The sequence below is a fragment of the Sciurus carolinensis genome, chromosome 4 (genome assembly GCF_902686445.1).
Source record: "Sciurus carolinensis chromosome 4, mSciCar1.2, whole genome shotgun sequence".
Taxonomy (NCBI): domain Eukaryota; kingdom Metazoa; phylum Chordata; class Mammalia; order Rodentia; family Sciuridae; genus Sciurus; species Sciurus carolinensis.
In genome coordinates this window covers 7574899-7595023 of record NC_062216.1, presented here as the reverse complement: position 1 = coordinate 7595023, position 20125 = coordinate 7574899, and the positions used below count along the sequence as shown (strand labels likewise).

The following is a 20125-nucleotide window of genomic DNA, read 5'->3' as shown; positions in this document are numbered from 1 at the left end:
TCTTTTTAAACCCAGGTTAAGTCAATTTCCAGTTATGGAGCATGAATCCTGACACTTGAATGCCCTTCAAAGGGATAGACCATAACTCACTTGTGATTGTGCACCAGGCGGAGCTGGGGGACACTCACACCCGTCCCCCAGGCCCTGTGTACTGACTGAATTCACCTTGCATCGCTAGGACAAAATGCCTGCGATCATTAACATCAAGAGTCAAGGTTTATTTTGGCCCACAGTTTGGGAGGTTCCAGTCTAAGATGAGGCAGACCCATTCCGCCGGCCTCTGGCAGGCGTGCTGGATGGCAATGGCAGGGAACTCATGGCGAAGCAAGAGCTCAATTCATCTCCAGGATGCCAGAGGGGAGAGGGGGAGGCCAGGGCCCTATTCCCTGTGAGGACAGGCCCCAGATGACCTAAGAACCTCTCAGAGAGCTCCAGTTCCTGAAGGTTCCACTACCCCGGCATGGCACCACCCTGGGGACCAGCCTTTAACACCCAGCCTTTGGGTGTCAATCAAGATCCAAACAATAGCACTGACTTGTGTACTAAGTGTGTGAGACACTGCCAGTTGGAGTGAGAGTGATGTTTTGAGGGTTTTGTTTATCATTTTGTGACATCAGGAAGGACTTTTCAGATTGCCCCTTGCCTTGCTGGATCTAGAACACAAATGTCCCATCATTCTACAACAATGCGAATGTGTGTTGTCCCATAACAAGGAACAGCCTCAAGAGCACCCAGGTGCAGCTTGGAGAGTGAATCTGCAGGCACCCACTCCTCTGGTCTGCCTGCCCTGGTGGTGCTGCTCACATCCAGTTACTGGGGTGTCTCTCCCTTACTTTGTAAGCACTGGCTCCCGTGTGATTTCCTTGTTTCTCCTTGATAGCGGCAGCAAAGAGGTTCTGGATTTGAAAATGAGTGGGAACAAAACGCAAAGCCAAGAGGACATTAGAACAAACCTAAGGCTTCTGAGTCCAGCTCTCCTGGCCTGTGCCTTGCTACCTCATTCCTTGGCTGGTATTCCATGGAGGGTTTAGTTTTCCAGAGCAGTGACTGCACAGCTGTGCCCTCTGTCAACAAGAACAGGGCGGGATCACAAAATGCTTGCAGGCATCCTCTGCTGGTAAACAGACCCAGGTAGAGAGGTCTTCAGGTAGGTGCAGGAGTGGGTGATGAATGAGACCCTCACCCAAAACCTCTGGATTCCTAAGGGTCTGTAACTGGGTGCAGCAGAAGTTCCAACCAGTTCAGGTCAACTGTGAAATCACTGCTTCCTGGTCAGTGAATTGCTGATCCTCAGGAGTTAATTGGGCTAGCCCTGCACTGGGGGCCATGCTTGCAGACTGTTACAAGGACACCAGAGTCTCCTCTGCCTCTTGGTTTAGAAGATGAATTTGCTCAAGTGAAATGAACTGTAATTAGAGATGTAAGCATTTTGAGATTGATCTTTCCTCTTCTATCCTTTGGCTTTGGAACTCATTTAAAAAAACTCATTTAAAAAATACCTGACATCTTTAGGGCCCTTGGTCATCTGAAGCCATTCATCTGGGATGGAAGACAGATGGGCGAGAAGAGATAGAGGTGGAAGTCCACTCGGGCTGAGGACCAGGACTCAGTCAAGCAAAGCAGTAGGTCCTGCTGTTTACCGTGACCTTCAATGAAGGAGTTGCTTTATTAGTCAAAGAATTCCCAGGTGTGGCTGCAGTTGGATGGCAGGAAGTCAGCCTCTGTCCCCATCTTTGTGACCTCCTCAAATGCAGTCTTGTGTACCTTGCCATGGAGATTTCCTTACAGGGGTCTCCAGTCTCATCAGTTTCTTTGCCCAACACCCCCGCCTCCATGGTCCTCATGTCTTGAACGGTTCTAGCCACATAATCACATGGGGTTCCCTCATTTTCTATCCATCCAAAATCACTTCGCATGAACTATACTCAATTTTCAAAAGAACAAAACCATAACTGTTCATCTCTGCTAACAGGTATCAGAGGCCCAATCACAGCTGAATTCTCGCTCAAGGAAAAGGTTTTTGTGGATGGTTACTTAGGGGCTTTTTGATTATTTAAAATGGCTTGTGGGTTCCTAATGAGTGAATCTCTGGATCCCTGTGGTACATACACCTAGGACAGTTTCTGATCCATACACATCTGTGTGCTGTGGCTTCCTCATGTAGCAGGGCAAGGGAAGCACTGGTAAGTGCCCCAAACTGGGAATTCTGAAACCTGCTTTCTAGTCCATGTGTGGTCACAGACCAGCTATGTAGCTTTGGGCACCTCAGCCTCCTTGTCTGTAAATGTTTTGCCCGGGCATGCTGTAAGGTCCCTTGGAGTCTAATCCATCTGTGACAGTAAATGACATGAACTTGTCCTTGCCAAATCTGTTGTGGCACAAGGGGCATGCATCACCTGTCCTTTTGGTACCTGCTATGCTATGGGTATGGTCAGAAGATGACAAAGAAATATTCTCCAGAGTCACACTGGATTAGACCTAGCATCCATGCCTAAGAAGTCACAGGAAGGTGGCTTGCCTCTCCCTGTGGGTCCCACACACTCTTGGGCGTACAGAGGAAACCTCAGAGCCTAAGATTTGAATGTGCTGCTTCTGGAGTCTAGACGTTGGCACTCTGCAGGTACAAAGTAGAACCTTTATTGTTAGCCTTCATGAGTCTAACAGATTTCAGAAATTATACAACCAATGAGCCTTGTCCCTCAGAGAAGTCACCTGGAAATTGCACTTTCGGTGTGCAGAAATTCATGTCAGAACTCCCTTTAGATCCTGGCCAGAACCTGCCCATAAATGACCTCAGAGCGCCAGGCTGCTTGCTACTTAACCATATTTAGTTTGGGGCCCCAACAGAATTATATCATTTGGCTCATGTTTGCCACCAGCCTTGTTCTAAACGCCCTGCAAATAAGAAAAAAATCTGACATCAGTGAGAAGCTGTTGAAGAAAAGTCCATAGGCCCTGAAAAGGAATCCTCACCAAGGGAGCCCCGGGCAACATTTTCAGTCTGTAGTCACTGTGCTGAAGAGGGGCATGCTGAGGCTTAGTACAACCACCTCAGCATGCTCCCCACTCCCAGCTCTGCTGACAGGTTTGGGAGGGCTGCAGCTTACGAACTGGAATAGCAAGGAGGCTTGCCACAGGATTCCAAGGACAAAATATTTGGAGTTAGTCATTTCTGCAATTTGGGGTGGGGTTTGTTTTGTTTTGTTTTTAACTTGTGTGGGTTAACATGTGCAAAAACTGCTCATGTTCCCCCCAAAAGGTGAACATAGCTTGGGAGTTTGCACACCACTCAACATTTTAGGGTTTTATGAATTCTGGAAGCTTCTCCATATTCCCCTAGTTAAGAAGCCCTGCTGTGAGGCTCTGGTGTAGTCCAGGGCTGCAAGGTCCTGTTTGTCACACTGACCATTGAGAGTTTGTCTATGGTGCCTTGGTGCTTAGTGAGATAAGCCAGGCCCAGAATAAATCTTGCTGTTTAGTTGGGAAGTCAAGCAATTGATCCTCCTCAAGGCAGCCAAGACACTGCTCTTGGCTCCAGGATTGTCCTGTAGCCTAAAATCTACCTGTTGGCAGCAGCTGTCCAATGACAGGCCTGGAGGACTGTTCAATACCTTCCTTCCAGGAAGCACAGGTCTGGACTCTTGAGAGTTCAGTGGGTTACAGGAGACAAGCTACTAAGGCTTTGGGAGGTTAGCATCACTAAGGTCTTCAATAGCTGCCTTGGGAGAGTGAAATGAAACAATGAAAACTGAATCCTGCTAAGGAAAAGGAAGCCCGGTGCTGGGATGCGTGCCTGACTTACTTACAGATCATGGGGGTTTCAGAGATCGTCTGAGGATTCAAACCCTCTTGTGCCACCATGACAGGAACTTGCCTGAAGCCACAGACCTGGTGGGGGAAAAGCATGTTTACTCACTATCTCTCCTCACTAGGAAGCCGAAATTGACACTGCAGGGTGCTTGCAGTTTGTGCATTTACCATGTGGGGGTGCACACGCCCCTCCCTTTCCACCTCTGGTATCATTTCAGTTTTCAAGCCATTAAACTGAAAAAATTCTGCCAAAAGAACATGTGCCTATTGAGCACTACTGCATACTAGACCCTGCTAGTAGCTTTGTGAGCCACATTGCACAACCTCACAAGCACGAAGATGATCCCACCCATAGATCTTAAGTCACTTGAAGGTTTTAAATGCTGAATCAAGATTCACACCATGTCCTCTAGACTCTAGAATCTGGGCTTTAACACCCGCCCTGATTCTTGTAAACAGTGGAAACCTACAAGTTGGGGAGCCCTACACAGCTTGTTTCTAAACAATTTACTGCTTATGTATGTTTCTTAACTAACGTCAAATTTGAACATTCTTTCAACTTCCAAGTACTGTTCTTCAGGCCCTGGCATGTAAAGCATGAAGTGTGGTCCTTTGACCAGCAGCATCAATCCCTAGGAACTTGTTGAAAAGACAAAACCTTGAGCCCTGCTACAGACCTGAGCCAGAATCTGTGTTTAAACAGGTTTCCAGGTGATTCACATGCTCATTAAAGTTTGAGAAGTATGGCTTTATGCCTAAAATACCATGAAATAGATGTCCTGTTTAATGAATAAATTTAAAGATATTGTGACTTGCTTGCATCCCCACAGGTAATAATGAGGTATTACATCTAAAGAATGTACAAACTGACCTGCATATAGAATCTGCTCAATAAACAATAGCTATAGGGCTGGGGCTGTAGCTCAGTGGTAGAGCACTTGCCTAGCATATGTGAGGCACTGGGTCTGAGTCTCAGCACCGCATATAAATAAATAAAGTTCCATCCACAACTTAAAAAAAGTAGCTATAATTATAAGTGATAGAGCCAAGCTGTGAACCATTTAGTTTCTCAACTGCATAGTCCCTTGACTTCAGAAGAAGCATCTCGGATGGGAGGCATTCATTCTACCAAATGAGACAAGGACTGAGGCTATGGCTTCCCTTCCAAGCACAACCAGTCTACAAGGGGGACCAAGGGACTCTGGAAGCTACCAAAGAGTGAGCCTGATCTAAAGTAAGAGGCATCCTGTGGTGGGGATGCTATTTTCATGAAGAGGCAGATATAGGAACTTAGAAATCTTGTCCTGCAAACCCATGCCCTCAAACCTCACCCTTCTGCCTCCAGGGGTCCTCTTGACCTGAGGCCTTCCCAACTTTCCTCTCCGTACCTGCCCTGATCCTTCAGCAGGTGGCACCGTGGAGGCCATTTATATTGTGTTCTGGGACTGGGCCTGTGTCCTGTGCTAGCCAAAGCCTCCCAGGGCCCTCCATTAGGGTCCTGGAACTACCATCCTGGCTGTTTTCTGAACACCTGCTCAGCATTTCCCAAACCTCCTTGGTTACTACCTGGAAAATGTTGGTTCCCCATCCTCCTTGGAGAACTAACAATAGAATGTATTTCTCTTTGAATACCCTATTATTTAATTGCCTTTTCTCTTTCAAATACAAATTTAATACACTTTTATATACGAAGACTGCTGGCACTGGGTCTCCCTATATTATTCAGAATGGCCTCCAAATCCTGGGCTCAATAATTTTCTGCCTCAGACTCCCAAGTAGTAGGACCAGCGCCCAGTTTTACACTAATATTGCATATAGTAAAAATTGCATATAGTAAAAATTCAAATAATATTAAAATCATATAAAGTAAAATAGCCCATCCTTTAAAAAGGGGTCTGGGAGCATACCTCATTGTGAGAGCGTTTACCTAGCACAGCGGAGGCAGTGGGTTGAATCTCCAGCACTGAAAAAACACACAAATAAAAACTTAATGGGAATTTCTCGACAATCTGTTTCCTTTCCCCCATTATTACCGATTAGCTTGAGCCAAGGCCTGAACCACTCAAAGGCTTCTCATTCGGAGCGCCTGACTTCTCCGTAACTGTCCTCATGAGACAGTAAACGTGCCAAGAGTGTCCTGCTTTCTCAATCCCAGAATTCGTTTCTCTCCCATCCCGTCCGCCACTGGTCCTGCCTCCAGCGCCCCCAACCCGGGTAAGAAGCCCGGCCCCTAACACAGAGTTCAGAGCCCACGCGCGGCGGGAAGAGCCGGCGCTCACCACCGAGACCCGCTCCACGCCTACCTCCAGGGAGGATCCCGGGCCCAAAGCGCAGGACACCACGCCCATTCCGCGGTCCCGCAGCAGAACCCCACACCCACTGCGGGGAAGAGCCCGCCCTGCGCCCCCAGGACCGAGCTCCACGCCCACCCCGGGGGCGGAGACCTCAGAACCCCACGCCCACTGCGGGGAAGAGCCCGCCCCTCGCCCCCAGGACCGAGCTCCACGCCCACCCCGGGGGCGGAGACCTCAGAATCTCACGCCCACTGCGGGGAAGAGCCCGCCCCTCGTCCCCAGTACCGAGCTCCACGCCCACCCGGGGGCGGAGACCTCAGAACCCCACGCCCACTGCGGGGAAGAGCCCGCCCCTCGTCCCCAGTACCGAGCTCCACGCCCACCCGGGGCGGAGAACGCAGAACACCACGCCCACCCCGGGGCGGCGCTCCATGTTCCTGGGCCCGGATCCTCCCCGCCCTCGTCCAAGGAGACCGAAGGGTTGGACTTGCGAGTCTCGGAGGTGCGGCCGGTCAAAGGGCCGCCGACCCAGACGGGTGAGTCCGGCCGGCCGCCCCTGGGTCCGCCGCCGGCCGGAAGGGTGGCGTAGGGGACCCGGCCTCGCCGCAGCGGGCTGCCTCCCCCGCCAGAGCCCAGGCCTCGGGTCCTGTCTCCCTGCGCTCGTGCGCCACGTAGGTGCGTGATTGTGAAACGCAATTACAGAAAAATTACGCAGCGTCTTCTAGGACCCCGCATTCCTGGTCGAATATTTTTATTCCTTTTAGTGTGTTGACCTCTGCGCCTTTGTCCTGGGAGTTCCAGTGACTCTCCGCGTCTGCGCCCCCCACTCCCCCCAACCCCGTAAAGAGTTGGAAAGGCAGTTGTCTTAACTCTCCCTGGGGAGCAGTTTGCCTTGGACGAGAACAGCGGTGAGATCATTTACTCTCACCTCTCTTACCCGGCCTCGTGACCTCAGCGGTCCTGCCCGGCGGGAGGGTAGCCAGGGTGGGCGGCCCTCGGTTGTCATCATGCTGCCACTCCTCCCTCTCCATCAAAATACTTACCAGTGGTTTAAGATGTGAGTGAGTTGCAGATGCTTCCTCTGGGGGCGTCCGCGCTCAGGGCTGGTTGAGGTCGGTTGTGTCTGGCAAGCCGCCTTCCAACCCAGCAGTTTTCCCTTGAGGGTCTGAGTAGGGGAAACATTATCACTTTCAGAGAATATCAGGTGCCATCGATTTGAAGATGCATATTGTCCAATGTGCTGCTAAGGAAGTTAAGAAAATGCCTGGGATGTAAGAGGCATCCCTATTTCTGCAATTTAAAAAACATTTTTGGCTTTTTAAATTTTATTATTTTTTTGCAGTGCTGGAGGTTGAGCCCAGGGCCTTGTGCTTGTGAGGCGGGCACTCTACCGACTGAGCTGTATCTCCAGCTCCCTGATTTTTTTTAAGAATCACTGAAGTAATAACTGTCACCTCCAGTAATAATTTTCACCACAACGTGCAGCACCTAACTTGTGCTGGTGAGGAAACAGGTGGATAAGTAGTGCCCCGGGTAAGGCTGGAGTGGAGAGGACTCCTGCTCAGAGAAGGGGTGTGCAGACCCCTCAGACTGCCTCACATGGGGGGGCTCTCAGTGAATGAATGATTGGGGTCTCATGGGGAAGGGGGTCACAGATGGCCTGCTAGCCATTACAAGGGACTGCGGCTTCTTCCTAGTGGTCAGGGATAATTGTGATAGTTAAACTGGACACTGCTCTCAGCTCGCCTGGCCAGTTCTGCACTTGTTGGTTCTGGGCTCTGTCTGCATTGTGGTTACCTCATGCACATCTCCCCTACCTGAGGGCTGGTCATGGGAGGACCAGGTCCCATTGTCCACTGAAAGTGGGGGGGATACATCAGCAGCAGAGGGTTGGAGTGATTGTTTTGGGAAGTGGGGAGGGGGAAGAGGGCAGAACTGGAAATGAGTTAGGAGCACGTAGTCCAGGCAAAAAGAAATGAGGCCCTCTGAAGTGGGCGGCCCCCAGGATGTGATGGCTAGCACACTGTGTGTGCTTCATGAATGTGTGCCAGATGAGAAAGCGGTGAGAGGAATTGGGAGTCATTCCTGAGAAGTGGGCTGTACCCTTCTGTGGATGGTCCTTCTCTGCCCCTGCGCCTGCTGAGCTCTCTTCTTGACCATATTTACTGTTAAAGTTGGTGGCAGAAACTGGCTGCATAGAACTTGGAGAATGAAGAATGCTGGAGAGAATGGGCTAAGGCCTCCTTTGCCTTTTTCTGCCTGCAGGGATGCCAGAAGGACCATCTGTGAGGAAATTTCACCATCTGGTCTCCCCCTTTGTGGGTCAGCAGGTGGTCAAGACAGGGGGCAGCAGTAAGAAGCTATGCCCCACCACCCTTCATTCTCTGTGGCTGCAGGACACCCAGGTGAGTTCTGCATCCCCTGGAAGACAGGCTTCTTTAGCACATCCTGTGCCTCCCTTGGAATCTGCCCCAAGAGGTCTCATGCTGTCCCTTCCATTGGCCCAGGACAACCACACTAGGACTCCACATGGCTCCTGGTCTTTCAGTCTGTCATTTCTCAGCCATCACATGGACTATGGGCTGTGAAGAGCACAGAGGCATGAGCTGGAGCCCAGAGTCTGGAGACATTCTGACTGCTCAAGCTGTGTCTGAAGTGCACCTTTGGGCTGGGAACCGTGTTTGATCCTATGGGCCAGAGGGGATGCAAGGAAAGAGCATTGCTGCAGATCTGGATTCACACTGTTCATCGTTGTCCTGAGCAGGAGTCAGAATTCCTCCAAAGGGCTCACTGGCTCTCTCCAATCTGACCCCTGCGTGCCTCTCTAGCCTCTGTACCCAGCCCAGGTCTGTCTTTGATCATCCTCAGCTGCCTCAGCTCAGGTCGTGCTTGCCCAGGGTTTCGACATACTGCTCCTCTGCATGGGCAGGTCTTTGGTTTTCTCCCAGCTGCCCCCTCACTTTACCATGGTAATTCCTAGTCTGTCTTCTGGATTCTACCTAGCCATTCTGTCCTCTGAGAAGCCCGACACTGGGTGAGACTCCTCTCCAGGAGGATGCCTGTACTTCCTCCTGTTGTACCCATTGCTGAATTTGTCTTGCCTATGGTGTGAGGGAGACAGATAAACAGGGAGGGGGCCAAGCCCTCGTCAACCTTGTGCCCTTAGTGCTTAGATGGACAGCTAGCACAGAGGAGGCACAGGGTAAGTGTTTGCAGACTGACTCAGTGGACTCTGCTGCTCTTTAGCCGGGGCTCTTAAGCAAGTCTCTTAGCTCTGGAGTGTTTGATTCAGTAGTGGGGATGAGGCACCTGCTTGCTGCTATGGCGAGTAGATGTCATCCCTCCATCTTCACCCATGTGTTACATGTTTCAGAGACTGATCCAAGTTTTGGAGCCCAGGTCTTCCAACCTCCTGACTATGGTCTCTTTGTACAGATTGTTTGCAGCTACAGGGTGTGGTCCCTTGTCTCTGGACCCCCAGCATTTATCACAAGACTTGTCACAGAGCTGTGACTCAGAGAATATTACCAAATGGCGGTGTGGACAGAAGCTTGTGTGGCAAGGGAACTTGAAGGTGGATGCAGAGCTGGTTTCCCAGCAAACAAAGGCAGAATCTGTAGTGTGGGAACCCAGGAAAGGCACAAGAAGGTGGCCTTGGGGAGCTGCTCTGAGGGGCACCCTCTTTCCTACCCCTCTCTGTTGTCCCATCCCTGCCCCTGAGGAATGCAGAATCAGAGGAGGGAGGAAAGATTACACAGGTAAAGTGTCCAGCCGCACTTAATGGGGAAGAGTGGAGCTCAAGATTAAGGGCCCAGTGATGACCTCAATGTCCGGGGCATCCTGCGGCTTGGAGGAGGGGGGACTTGAGTTGAACTTTGAAGACTGGAGGGTTTAGACGGACTCGAGGGGGAAACTGGCATTTCGGTCTGAGAAGCAATCACATACAGGAAAGGGGACAGGGAATAAACAAGGAAAAAGACGGGTTCTACTCTGCTAGCAATTTTTCTTTCAGCTTTCTGTACAGGAATTGTCTTTGATTGCTCACAGCGGTCGCAGAACGTGACACGTACAGCTCATGTGGTTGGAAGTTCAGAGGTAGACGGTTCTTGGGTGGCCGTCGCTGTCCATATTCCACCCTTGTTTTGGTGGAGTTGGAGGTGGACTTAGCAATCAAATGCTACTACATACTTTGACTTTTTCTTCTGTGGGCTGGGGATCCAACTCAGGTTCTTGTCCGTGAGAGGCAGGTACTCTATTGCAGAGCTACATTCCCATCCTGTACTTAGACTTTTAACCAATCCTTCAATTAAAAAATATTAACAGCTTTATTGAGATATAGTTTGCAAAACACAATCTGCTCAATTAAAGTTCCTAAATCAGTGTCTTAATATATTCACTGAGTTTTCCAGTCATCACCATGATTGATTTAGACTCTTGTAATCTTGCCTTTTTTTAGCAGTGCTAGTGGTTAAACCAGGGGCTTCTCACATGCTAGGTATGTGCACTACCACTGAGCTCTACCCCCAGCCCTAGAATGTTTATGTTACCCCCCAAAATACTCTTGTGTCCATTAGCAGCCACCCCGTTTTATCTCAGCCTTCAGCAACCACTAATTACTCTGTAGATTTGCCTCTTTGGGACATTGTACATGTGTGGAATCATGTAATGTGTTTCTTTAATGACTGGCCTCTGAATATGATGCCAGGTTCATGTATGTCATGGCAGGTATCAGTACTTCTTCCTTCCGGTTGCCGAGTAGCATTCCACTGTGCCACATTTTATGATTGATGATGTCCATTCATGGAGTAATCTGCTTGGACACTGATGTGCAGTGTTCGTGTGGGTGTGTTTTCACTTCCTGTGGGGCTGTGCCTTGCAGTGGAGTTGCTGGGCCTCAGGTAACGCACAGAGTGGACCTCTGTACCTTGGGCGCCTTGTCCTCACTCTACTTCTCTCCAAGTTCTCCTAGCCTTTGGTTGGTGTCTTAGGTTTTTTTTTTTTTTTTTTTTTCTTTTATTGTGGCAAAAAAACACAAGACAGAATTTACCATCTTAACCAACCTTATATAAGTGAATGGTTCATAATTCAGTTAATTATGTTCATGCTGTTGTAGTTTTCTAGACCTTTTTTTTAAATGTTTCCTAGCAGAAACTTGGAACCCGTTAAACACTGCCTCCCATTCCTTCTCCTTCAGCCCCTGGAAATCCCCATTCTGCCTTCCACCTCTAGGAATTTGACAACTTTAGATGCGTCATGTAAGTGGAGTTAGGCGGCATTTGTCTTTTGTGACTATTTCACTTTGCATAGCATCTTCAAGGTTCCTCCGTGTTGTAGCACGTCCATTTCCTTCACTTTAAAAGCTTTTCATTTATTTTTAAAAATTAGATACTCTTCAGCTTTATTTTATTTATTTAATTTTATTTATTAATTTTTAGTGGTTCTGAGTATTGAACCCAGTGCCTCACATGTGCTAGGCAAGCACTCTGCCACTGAGCCACAGTTCCAGCCACAGAATCTCCTTCATTTTTAAGGTGATGATGTTCCATTATGGACATACTGTGTTATATTATCCATGCATCTCTTGGTGGATGCCTGGGTTGCTTCCACTTTCACAGCTGGGAATTAAGCTATCTTTCCTGTAGATGTTAAACCCCTAGAGGGAGGACAGGAGTCTTGGTCACCTGTGTGTCCTTGGAGTCTCCTGCACTGCCTGGCACACTGCAGATTCAGTTAATGATTAGAGATGAAGTGACAGCAGTGTCCCACCACTTAAAAAAGGGACAGCAGAAATTGCTTGGTCACAGAGTTTACAAGTACATCCTGACCAGGCCTTTTTGACTGGTGTTTTGACCTTGAGGGGCATTTAGCAAACACTTGGTTTATTTATTTTTGTGGTGCTGGTGATTGAATCCAGGCACTCTGCTGCCAAGCTACATCCTTAGCCTGTTCATTTTTTATTATTTTTTAAATTGTGCCATTTTATTTTTTGTGCCTTCCCCCCACCACCACTTTTTATTTTTTGAGACAGAGCCTCACTAAGTTGCCCAGGATCGCCCTCAAACTTGCCATTCTTCTGCCTCATCCTCCTGAGTTCTGTATGACTAACATATTTTAATCAGAATTAGTTTAATACTGGCAGATTTACACCAAGAAATTGTTTTCTGTAGTAACTTCAAATACAACCATTTAACTCCTTGCTCAATGTGTGTATGCACATGCCCTGTTATGCCTTTTCTAATATGTGGTAGGAAATAATCTGTGCTCACATTTGCAGATAAATTATTCTGGGCTATTTAGACAGGTAATGCTGTTTGCAGAGAGGCTACAGGTGTAGTTTCTGTACTAACTGACGATTGTAGGTCATATCAGAACAGAAATCTCTATGTACTTTTGATGGTCAAAAAAGTAACATGAGCACTTCCAGCATTAAAGGCAGATGTGTTGGTTTGGTCGCTGAAGGGCCTCCTGGGTTTCAGGCTGAGTGGAAGAGGCATCCTGGCATCTGGGTGAGCACAGCAGCTGGTTTTGTATCTATGTATATATTGTGAGTTCAGCTGTGGCTATCACTTCTGTCAAGCCTTTCTTGCTGGAGAGGGCTGGGCAGGGCCACAGTGTGCTGTCTTCAGCTGCAGTCCATGGCTGTGCGCATGTTGACTAACCCTAACGGAGACATGAGTTTGGATTGAGTGGAAGAATGGTAATTTGTGTTTATATCTTAGTCAGTCCCTGAAAACGCTGGGAACAGTCCCGCTCAGATACTCTAGGGCGGTGTGCTGTCTGGCACGATCTGTCTTACTACTAACCCAGTTCCTCCAGATCGTCCAGTCACTTTGAGAACCATGGACTAACTGCCCATACCGCCACGGCAAAAAGATCAAAAGGCAGGACCCAAATATCCAATCCGGGGCAGCTTCAGAGCAAGGAGGAGTCAGTGGGCAGCTGGATGACTGTGTAGTCCTCAGCCCCTTTCTGGGTCTGTAAGACTTAGATGTTCATTTTTTCCTAGGTACATGGAAAAAAATTATTCCTTAGATTTGATCCAGATGAAGAAATGGGGCCCCCTGCCAGCAACCCACTGCCAGAGCCTTTACAAAAAGAAGCACAGAAGGAAGAGGCTGTGGCCCCCGAACCAGCCTTGGGGCCCAACAGACAAAAAACCTCTGATGAACCCTCCCAGCCCACGGAGCTTGAGCCCCACGGATTGGATGTTCCTGAGAGTTTGTGGGGAGAGAGCCCTGCCACAGGTGCCCAGAGGTGGCTGCAGGTCAGCTTCGGTTTGTTTGGCAGTGTCTGGGTGAATGAGTTCTCCAGAGCGAAGAAAGCCAACAAGAGAGGCGACTGGAGGGATCCTGTGCCCAGGTAATGGTGTGGCCGTTGGGTTCTTTGCAGGGTCCGCAGTGTGCCTGTGGCCCCCACTGTGGCAGACCGTGGTGCTGGTTGGGGGTGTCATGCTCAGGTGGAGGTCCAACCTGTGGGACCCTAGCACCTGCTGTCCAGGAAACAGAAGATGCTGCAGTATTTACCCATAATAGAAAGTAGACTGTGATTTGCAGCCAAGAGGGAAGTGGTCACTCCCGGGGTGGCCTGCAGAAGGGGAGTTTTCAACACCCACGGCACTTGAGGGTAGATGCTCTCTGAACTTAGAGACAGGATTTACCCAGTTTTTAATCTCTGAACGTTGAGAAAAATGACCTCCAACTCTGTTTAGGATTATTTCCTCAGGGTTAGGTGCCAGAGGAGGAGTTGCGGGTTGAAGAGAAGGAATGTTCTGTGACTGCACGTTTTCACGGCTGTACAGAAGTGCTGGCTTAGTGTGTTCCCACTAGCATTGGGTCCCTTGTGTACTTTTTTATCAGTTTGTTGAAGCTTCTGGACGTTAAGTCTGGTAGCCTTTGTGACATGAGCGGCCTCTATTGCTTTGAGGCTGTCTTGTGTCCTTTGACTATGTTTATGATGCCCAACCCCTTTTATTGTATTTTGAGTCAGGGTCATGTTAAATTGCCCAGGCTGTGATCCTCCTGCCTCAGCCTCCTGAGGGGCTGGGATTAGAGGTGTGTGCCACCATGCCCCATTGACTTTTCTATTTTCAATTTTTATTTTTAGGTTTCTAACTTTTGTCTTTGTTTACAATATGATGTAGGGACCACAGGATGCTTTGGGCAGCTCAGGTAGCTCAGGAGGCTTCTTCCTTAGAAGGTCAGAGGGAGGCTCTCTAGAGCTGGGTCCCTTCTGTGGTTCATCAAATTTTTAATAACTTCAAAATTAAAACTATTTTGCTTACTCTTCCCACTGTTGAGATCAGTCTTTTAAAGTATTTCTACTGGTTACTAATCATATTTACCCCAGCTCCAGAGTTTGTTGAGCTAATTTGAATTTTCAGTTCCAGGTTATTAAATAATATCATTATATTATGATTTGTTTTAGTCAGCTATTTCGCTGACTAAATAATCTGACCAGCACAATTATAGAGGAGGAAAAGTTTATTTGAGGGCTTACGGTTCTGGAGGTCTTAGTCCATAGAAGGCTGGCTCTATTCCTTGGGGCTCGAGGTGAGGCTGAACATCATGGCGGAAGAGTGTGGCACAGGAAGCAGCTCACATCAGGAAGCAGAGAAAGAGAGAGAGAGAGACTCCACTCTCTAGATACAAATACATATACCCCATAACCATGCCCCCATTCCCACCTCCTTCAGCCACACCCTACCACTTCAGTTAATCCCAAAAGGGATTAATTCACTGATTGGGTTAAGACTCTTTCAACCCAATCATTTCTCTGAATCTTCCTACACTGTCTCACATGTGAGCTTTTGAGGGGCACCTCACATCCAAACCATAGCAATTATAATTACACATTAAATAACATTGAAATGGGTATCTTTTGTTTCAAGAATTCTTTCCCGACACTGGGGTTTTCAGGTGCACATCATAATCAAGATCCATTTATATCTCATGGCACCTGTTAGCAAGTTCCACTTGGCTTGCTCCTTCTCCTCCTCATCTCCCATAAGGAGACCCTTGCTGGTGTGATTTTCCCTGAGTAATATCTTTTCCTGGAGTGGTTTCCTGGGCACTGAGTGTGCGTTCTCCTGGTCCCAGCTCTCCCCAGGGACACTCACTCCACCCAAGGCATGGGCTCAGGGATCTTCTTCAAATGTGGAGGCCGTTCTGCTCTGATTAGCTGTCCTTAGGGTTACCATCATTTCTTTATCAGTGTTTGTAAGTTTGTGCTCTGTCCCTGACAGTCCAGGGTCATTGTGTCTTTTTGGCAAATCTAGCCTGGGGCTGGAGGCAGCCTCCACTGCAGCCATTTCTCAGTCTTCTTACTGTTGAGCCCCCTTTTTGTGCTCTAGTAGTCAGACTCCCTGAACTTCCAGCTTTTCTGTTTTCCAGGTTTTTACCTATGAACACATATTGTGATAATAAGAAAAAATAAACACACTCGTATGTTTGTGTTAATGATTCCATTTAGCCCTGCGATGTCTGATTTCTGCAGAGCTCTCCATTTTCTCTTTCGAGGCCTGAGTTTCCCCTGGGCTCATCAGAGTCGGCGTGTGGTGTGACCGGACACAGTGGTAGCTCTTGTGCATGTGGTTTGTTCTTTCTTCCAGGTTGGTCCTGCACTTCGGTGGTGGAGGCTTCCTAGCATTTTATAATTGCCAGATGTGTTGGAGCCCTTCCCCCGTGGTCAAACCTACCTGTGACATCTTGTCTGAAAAGTTCCATCGAGGACAAGCCTTGGAGGCTCTGGGCCAGGCTCAGCCCGTGTGCTATACACTCTTGGACCAGAGATACTTCTCAGGGCTAGGTATGACTAATGGGCGAGGGGTAAGGGGTGAATCTGGCCGAGGCCTTTAACGGAAGTCGTTCGTCTGGGATTCTTGAGACCTGAGGCTCCCCTCCCCTATTGGCCAGTACTGTTGGTCTTGAAGTGAGCACTTTCTCTCTTTAGTTTCCCTTGTATTTTAAATTATACAGAATCCCAGGATGTAAAATGGATAATTGGTCATTTAGCATTAAATTTCTTTCATAAGTTAGTATTTAGTCCTCAGAGCCAGGTGTGGTGACTCATACCTGTAATCCCAGTGACTCTGAAGGCCGAGGCTGGAGGATCGCAGGTTCAAAGCCAGCTTCAGCAATTTAGCAAGGCCCTAAGCTGCTTAGCAAGATCCTGTCTCGAAATAAAATATAAAGGGGATGGGGTTGTAGCTTGGTGGTAGAGCACTTGTCTAGCACATGTGAGACACTGGGTTCAATCCACAGCACCACATATAGATAAATAAATAAAGGTATTGTGTCCATCAACAACTAAAAATAAGTAAGTAAATAAATAAATAAAAGGGCTGGGGATGTGGCTCTGTGGTTAAGCACCCCTGGGTTCAATCCCCAGTACCACTCCCAAAAAAGGAGGGAGTTAAATAGGCAGTTTCTAACTTCTGCTTCAGAATTCACACCCTAACTAGATTCTTATCCTGTGCCTGCTGACAGGGCATTAGGGCGTGACCTCCTAAAGGGCGGGGGTCCTGTAGGTGGCCCTGGCGTCCTCCACTGCCTAGTGCAGTCCTGGCACTGAAAGGTCTAAGGTCAGGGTCTGCGGGCAGCTGGAAGTCCTCCATTCACTAACAGGAAAGAGCAGTCACCTCATTCATCCACCCTCCCAAGCCCACTGCACACCTGCCTCTGGTAAACATGCCCTTGCAGCTTAACGCAGTCATTGTTCAAAGGCTCCGCAACCAGACTCAGTTCCCTGCAGGATGAGGTAGGTTATGGAAATGCCTAGGAGGGTTAAAGAAAGAAACCGCGGGAGCATTCGAAGAGCTGTACTGATTCTGGAAGAAGGGTCGAGGCTGGCGTCACAGAGATGAGGCAGGAATAGACAGTAACTGAACAGTGCCTCCTAACTCTCCATGGAGCGGGCATCGGAATAGCTCATGTTTCTGCCAGCCGCATATTTGGGTGATTCTCCCACTGACTGCTCAAAAAACCGGCAAAGCCTTCCTAGTTCACAGATGAGGAAACTGGAACTTAGAAGCAAGGAGCTCGCCGGGCCACATGCTAGCATCTGACGGAGCTGGGGTTCCAGTCCAGGCAGTCAGGGGTCAGGCCCTTCCTGCGGCCTCTTGGCCATGACGTGGGACGCACGAGGAGTGTCACTTCTCTGCCTTCACAACGACCTTCAAGTGCGTTTCACAGACAGGGAACTGACGCAGACTGTGCCCTGCCCGGGAGCCCCCAGGAGGCAGAGCTGGTGCCTGGCCGCCATCACTCCAGCCCCGGTTCTTGCTCACTTCTGGGTGGCTCCACTGTGGTGGCTGTGCTTTTCCTCCCTCATCCTCTCCCTGCTTTGTTTCAGGGAACATCATTAAGAACGAAGCCTTGTACAGAGCTGGGATCCACCCGCTTTCTCTGGGTTCGCTCCTGAGTGCCTCTTGTCTGGAGGCTCTTGTGGACCACGTGGTGGAGTTCAGTACCGACTGGCTTCGGGGCAAGTTCCAGGGCATGCCGCAGCACACGCAGATCTACCGGAAGGACCAGTGTCCTGCTGGCCACCAGGTCCTGAAGGAGGCCCTTGGGCACCCAGGTGGGTTCCAGAGGCTCACCTGGTGGTGCCCGCAGTGCCAGCCCCGGCTGCCCCCTGAGGAGCCCCAGCAGCTCCAGCACCCCTAAAGCGCTCAGGCCCTTCTTCACAGAACTTGCCCTGAGGATTGTGGTGCCTGTGTGTCCAGAAGGGAAGGTGAGGGCAGGGATTGTAGGTGGCCACACAGGACAGTGTGGGTATGAGACAGCAGTATTGTTGATGTTCTTCTCACTGCATCACGTCCGAGGCACAGCTTTCATAGGGGTAGGTTTTTCTTTTCTAGTTCCTCTAATTCTTCCTGCCTACTTCTGTAGTGAAAGTGGAGGGCAATCTTGACAGGTGAGGGAAGCCTCCCAGAAGGACAGTGGAGCCCTAAAACCACAGCTTGAGGGAGCAACCGTGTTCCCAGTATTGCTGTGCAAGTGTTCTATTTTGGAAGGTTTGGTTGATTTTAAGGCTGTTGGTTCTGAGAAACAGGAAGACAAGTTTCTTTCCTTGTTGGCTGTGGAGGGTCCTGGGAATGAGGATGGAGCCACAGGAGAGAAGTGCTGGCCCAGTCTCCTGCCTCCTCCTCCCACTTGATGGAGACCTTGGGGCTGGGCCGGCAGCAGGCCAGCCACCTTCCCAGGGTCTCCAGGGGCCATTGAAGAGAAGCTGCTTGTTTACTCCTTAAGCTGAAGTGTTTGCAACTGTCCATGCATCAACAGCTCAGGAACCAAAGGATGCAGAGAATCACTCCCTCAGGTTGTTCGGAACCTAGATGAAGCTGGGGCAGCAACATTGCTATTCTCTGTGTCATCTTTATTTGGCAGTAAAGGTTTGTTTTTTTGTTTTGTGTTTTGTCTTTTCCTGCGGTATTGGAGATCAAACTTAGAGCCTTGGGCTGGGCAAGCACTCCATTAGTGAGCTAGACCCCAGACCCAGTAAAGGGTCTTTTACTCTATAAATAGCATCTGCTTATGAAGGTGGCCTCTCAGAGCTTGCTGGGTTGCACTGATGAATCCACTTAACACAGGGAGGGACGTGAGTATGCACCTGCTGTCTGCCCCAGGGGAGCAGAGATATACCTTTGCTTGTGGCACAGGGGAGATGATTCCTGACAGTGAAACTGAAGAGAGTAGCAGGTGTGTCTGGCTTTTCTTTACCCTCATCTGTCTCAAATTATTGCGTGCTGTCAGTGGAAGGGGAAGCCACATCATAGCAAACTGTGATAGTTAACGTGACCTGAACGGTGCTGAGTCCTCCCTGCACCAGGCAGGCACTCCCCTGGGTGGGTGCTCAGCCCCCACTGCGTGCTCACTCTGCACTGAGTACCCGCCACACACTGGCTGCTTGCCACTCACCATAGTTCCTGTGCAACAACCCATGGAGATAGGTACTTGTTCCTTTGTCCTTATTTTGTGGATGAGAGAACTGAAGTCTGGAGAGGTTAAGGAACTTGCTTGAGATCACACAGTTTAAGATCCAGAGCTGCTGCTTTCATTCAGGCTGCCATAAAAACAAAAAACCACCACTATGGACTGGGTGACTTAATAGACTTACTCCTCACAGCTCTGGAAACCGCAGCTCCAAGCTCAAAGTGGATTAGGTTGGCTAAGCCCCCTCCTGGCTTGCAGATGATGGCTCTGTCTGTGACCTCACGTGTGGGAGGGGAATGCGAGATGTCATCCTCCTCCTAGAAGGACACTAATCCTACAATGGGATCATATCATGACCTCAGCTACAACTCCATTAATACCTAATCAACTCCCAAAGGCATCTTTTTTTTTTTTTTTTTGCGGTGCTGGGTATCGAACCCAGGAACTTGTGCTTATAATGCAAGCACTCTGCCGACTGAGCTATCTCCCCAGCCCAAGGCTCCATCTTTAAATGCCACGTCAAAGGCTTCAAAGTGAGTTTTGGAGAGACACAGTTCATAACAGCCACCCACTTTTTTGCCCACCACATCATAGACCCTCTGTGGGGCAACTCAGTTGTATCACAGGCGTAGAACAAGTCCTGGCTCACATTAACCAGAACTTTAGGGGTGTGCCCTTCCAGATAACCAGGTTCTCTGTTCATTAGCTCTGAAAACGTGATCCAAGGAAGAATCATGCCTTACATATGGAAAGTGAAATGAGTTTTGAGAAATACTACATGCCGTCTCTCCCACTTGGGGCTCCATGAAGCTCATAAGGGCTCCAAGAAATCCCCTCACAGGAATGCAGGCTCTTATTTGCTCTCCCTGGTGTTTCCAAACCCAATTTTACTATGAACTCATTTTCTCTCTACTGTTCCTTGGAACACAGTGTAGACTATAGCTGTTATGACCCATGGGACCCCAGACTTTCCAAGCATCACTTGACTGGATGCTCCAGTCACTGTACTAAGTAAGGTGCCTCTGTGTTTTAGACCATTGCCTGCAGCTAGAATCAACAGTCCCATATCTAAATCCTTTTCACTTCCTT

General features: G+C 49.0%; 2 protein-coding genes across 3 annotated transcripts; one reads left to right on the top strand and one right to left on the bottom strand.

The window, feature by feature from the left end:
• Window positions 1-243: 243 nt before the first annotated feature.
• Window positions 244-7113, bottom strand: LOC124982264 (translation initiation factor IF-2-like). The gene is made up of 6 exons (XM_047548588.1): window positions 7042-7113; window positions 6488-6758; window positions 6114-6254; window positions 5718-5773; window positions 3807-3888; window positions 244-1646 (listed from the first exon to the last, which is right to left on the bottom strand). The coding sequence occupies exons 1-6, from the start codon at window positions 7111-7113 to the stop codon at window positions 1522-1524; spliced, it is 747 nt and encodes a 248-aa protein (XP_047404544.1). The 3' UTR covers window positions 244-1521.
• On the top strand, window positions 6526-18511 carry Neil2 (nei like DNA glycosylase 2). 2 transcript variants are annotated; one of them, XM_047549023.1, is made up of 5 exons: window positions 6526-6640; window positions 8370-8509; window positions 13111-13463; window positions 15712-15908; window positions 17454-18511. In XM_047549023.1, exons 2-5 carry the CDS (start codon window positions 8372-8374, stop codon window positions 17765-17767), a joined length of 1002 nt encoding a protein of 333 aa, XP_047404979.1. In that variant the 5' UTR covers window positions 6526-6640; window positions 8370-8371; the 3' UTR covers window positions 17768-18511. The 2 variants fall into 2 exon arrangements, with proteins under 2 accessions (XP_047404979.1, XP_047404978.1); XM_047549022.1 differs by having other exon boundaries at window positions 6547-6779.
• The last annotated feature ends 1614 nt before the right edge of the window (window positions 18512-20125 follow it).

What these genes read in the sequence shown, in the direction of transcription:
- Neil2 (XM_047549023.1), top strand. Translation starts at nt 8,372, where the DNA reads ATGCCAGAAGGACCATCTGTGAGGAAATTTCACCATCTGGTCTCCCCC. An exon ending in TGGAGGGATCCTGTGCCCAG is followed by an intron (nt 13,464 to 15,711) that starts GTAATGGTGTGG and finishes TCTTTCTTCCAG; the next exon opens with GTTGGTCCTGCACTTCGGTG. An exon ending in GAGATACTTCTCAGGGCTAG is followed by an intron (nt 15,909 to 17,453) that starts GTATGACTAATG and finishes GCTTTGTTTCAG; the next exon opens with GGAACATCATTAAGAACGAA.
- LOC124982264 (XM_047548588.1), bottom strand. Translation starts at nt 7,113, where the DNA reads ATGATGACAACCGAGGGCCGCCCACCCTGGCTACCCTCCCGCCGGGCA. An exon ending in GCCCGGGATCCTCCCTGGAG is followed by an intron (nt 5,774 to 6,113) that starts GTAGGCGTGGAG and finishes GTGTTTTTTCAG; the next exon opens with TGCTGGAGATTCAACCCACT. An exon ending in GTAAACGCTCTCACAATGAG is followed by an intron (nt 3,889 to 5,717) that starts GTATGCTCCCAG and finishes TTCCCCCACCAG; the next exon opens with GTCTGTGGCTTCAGGCAAGT.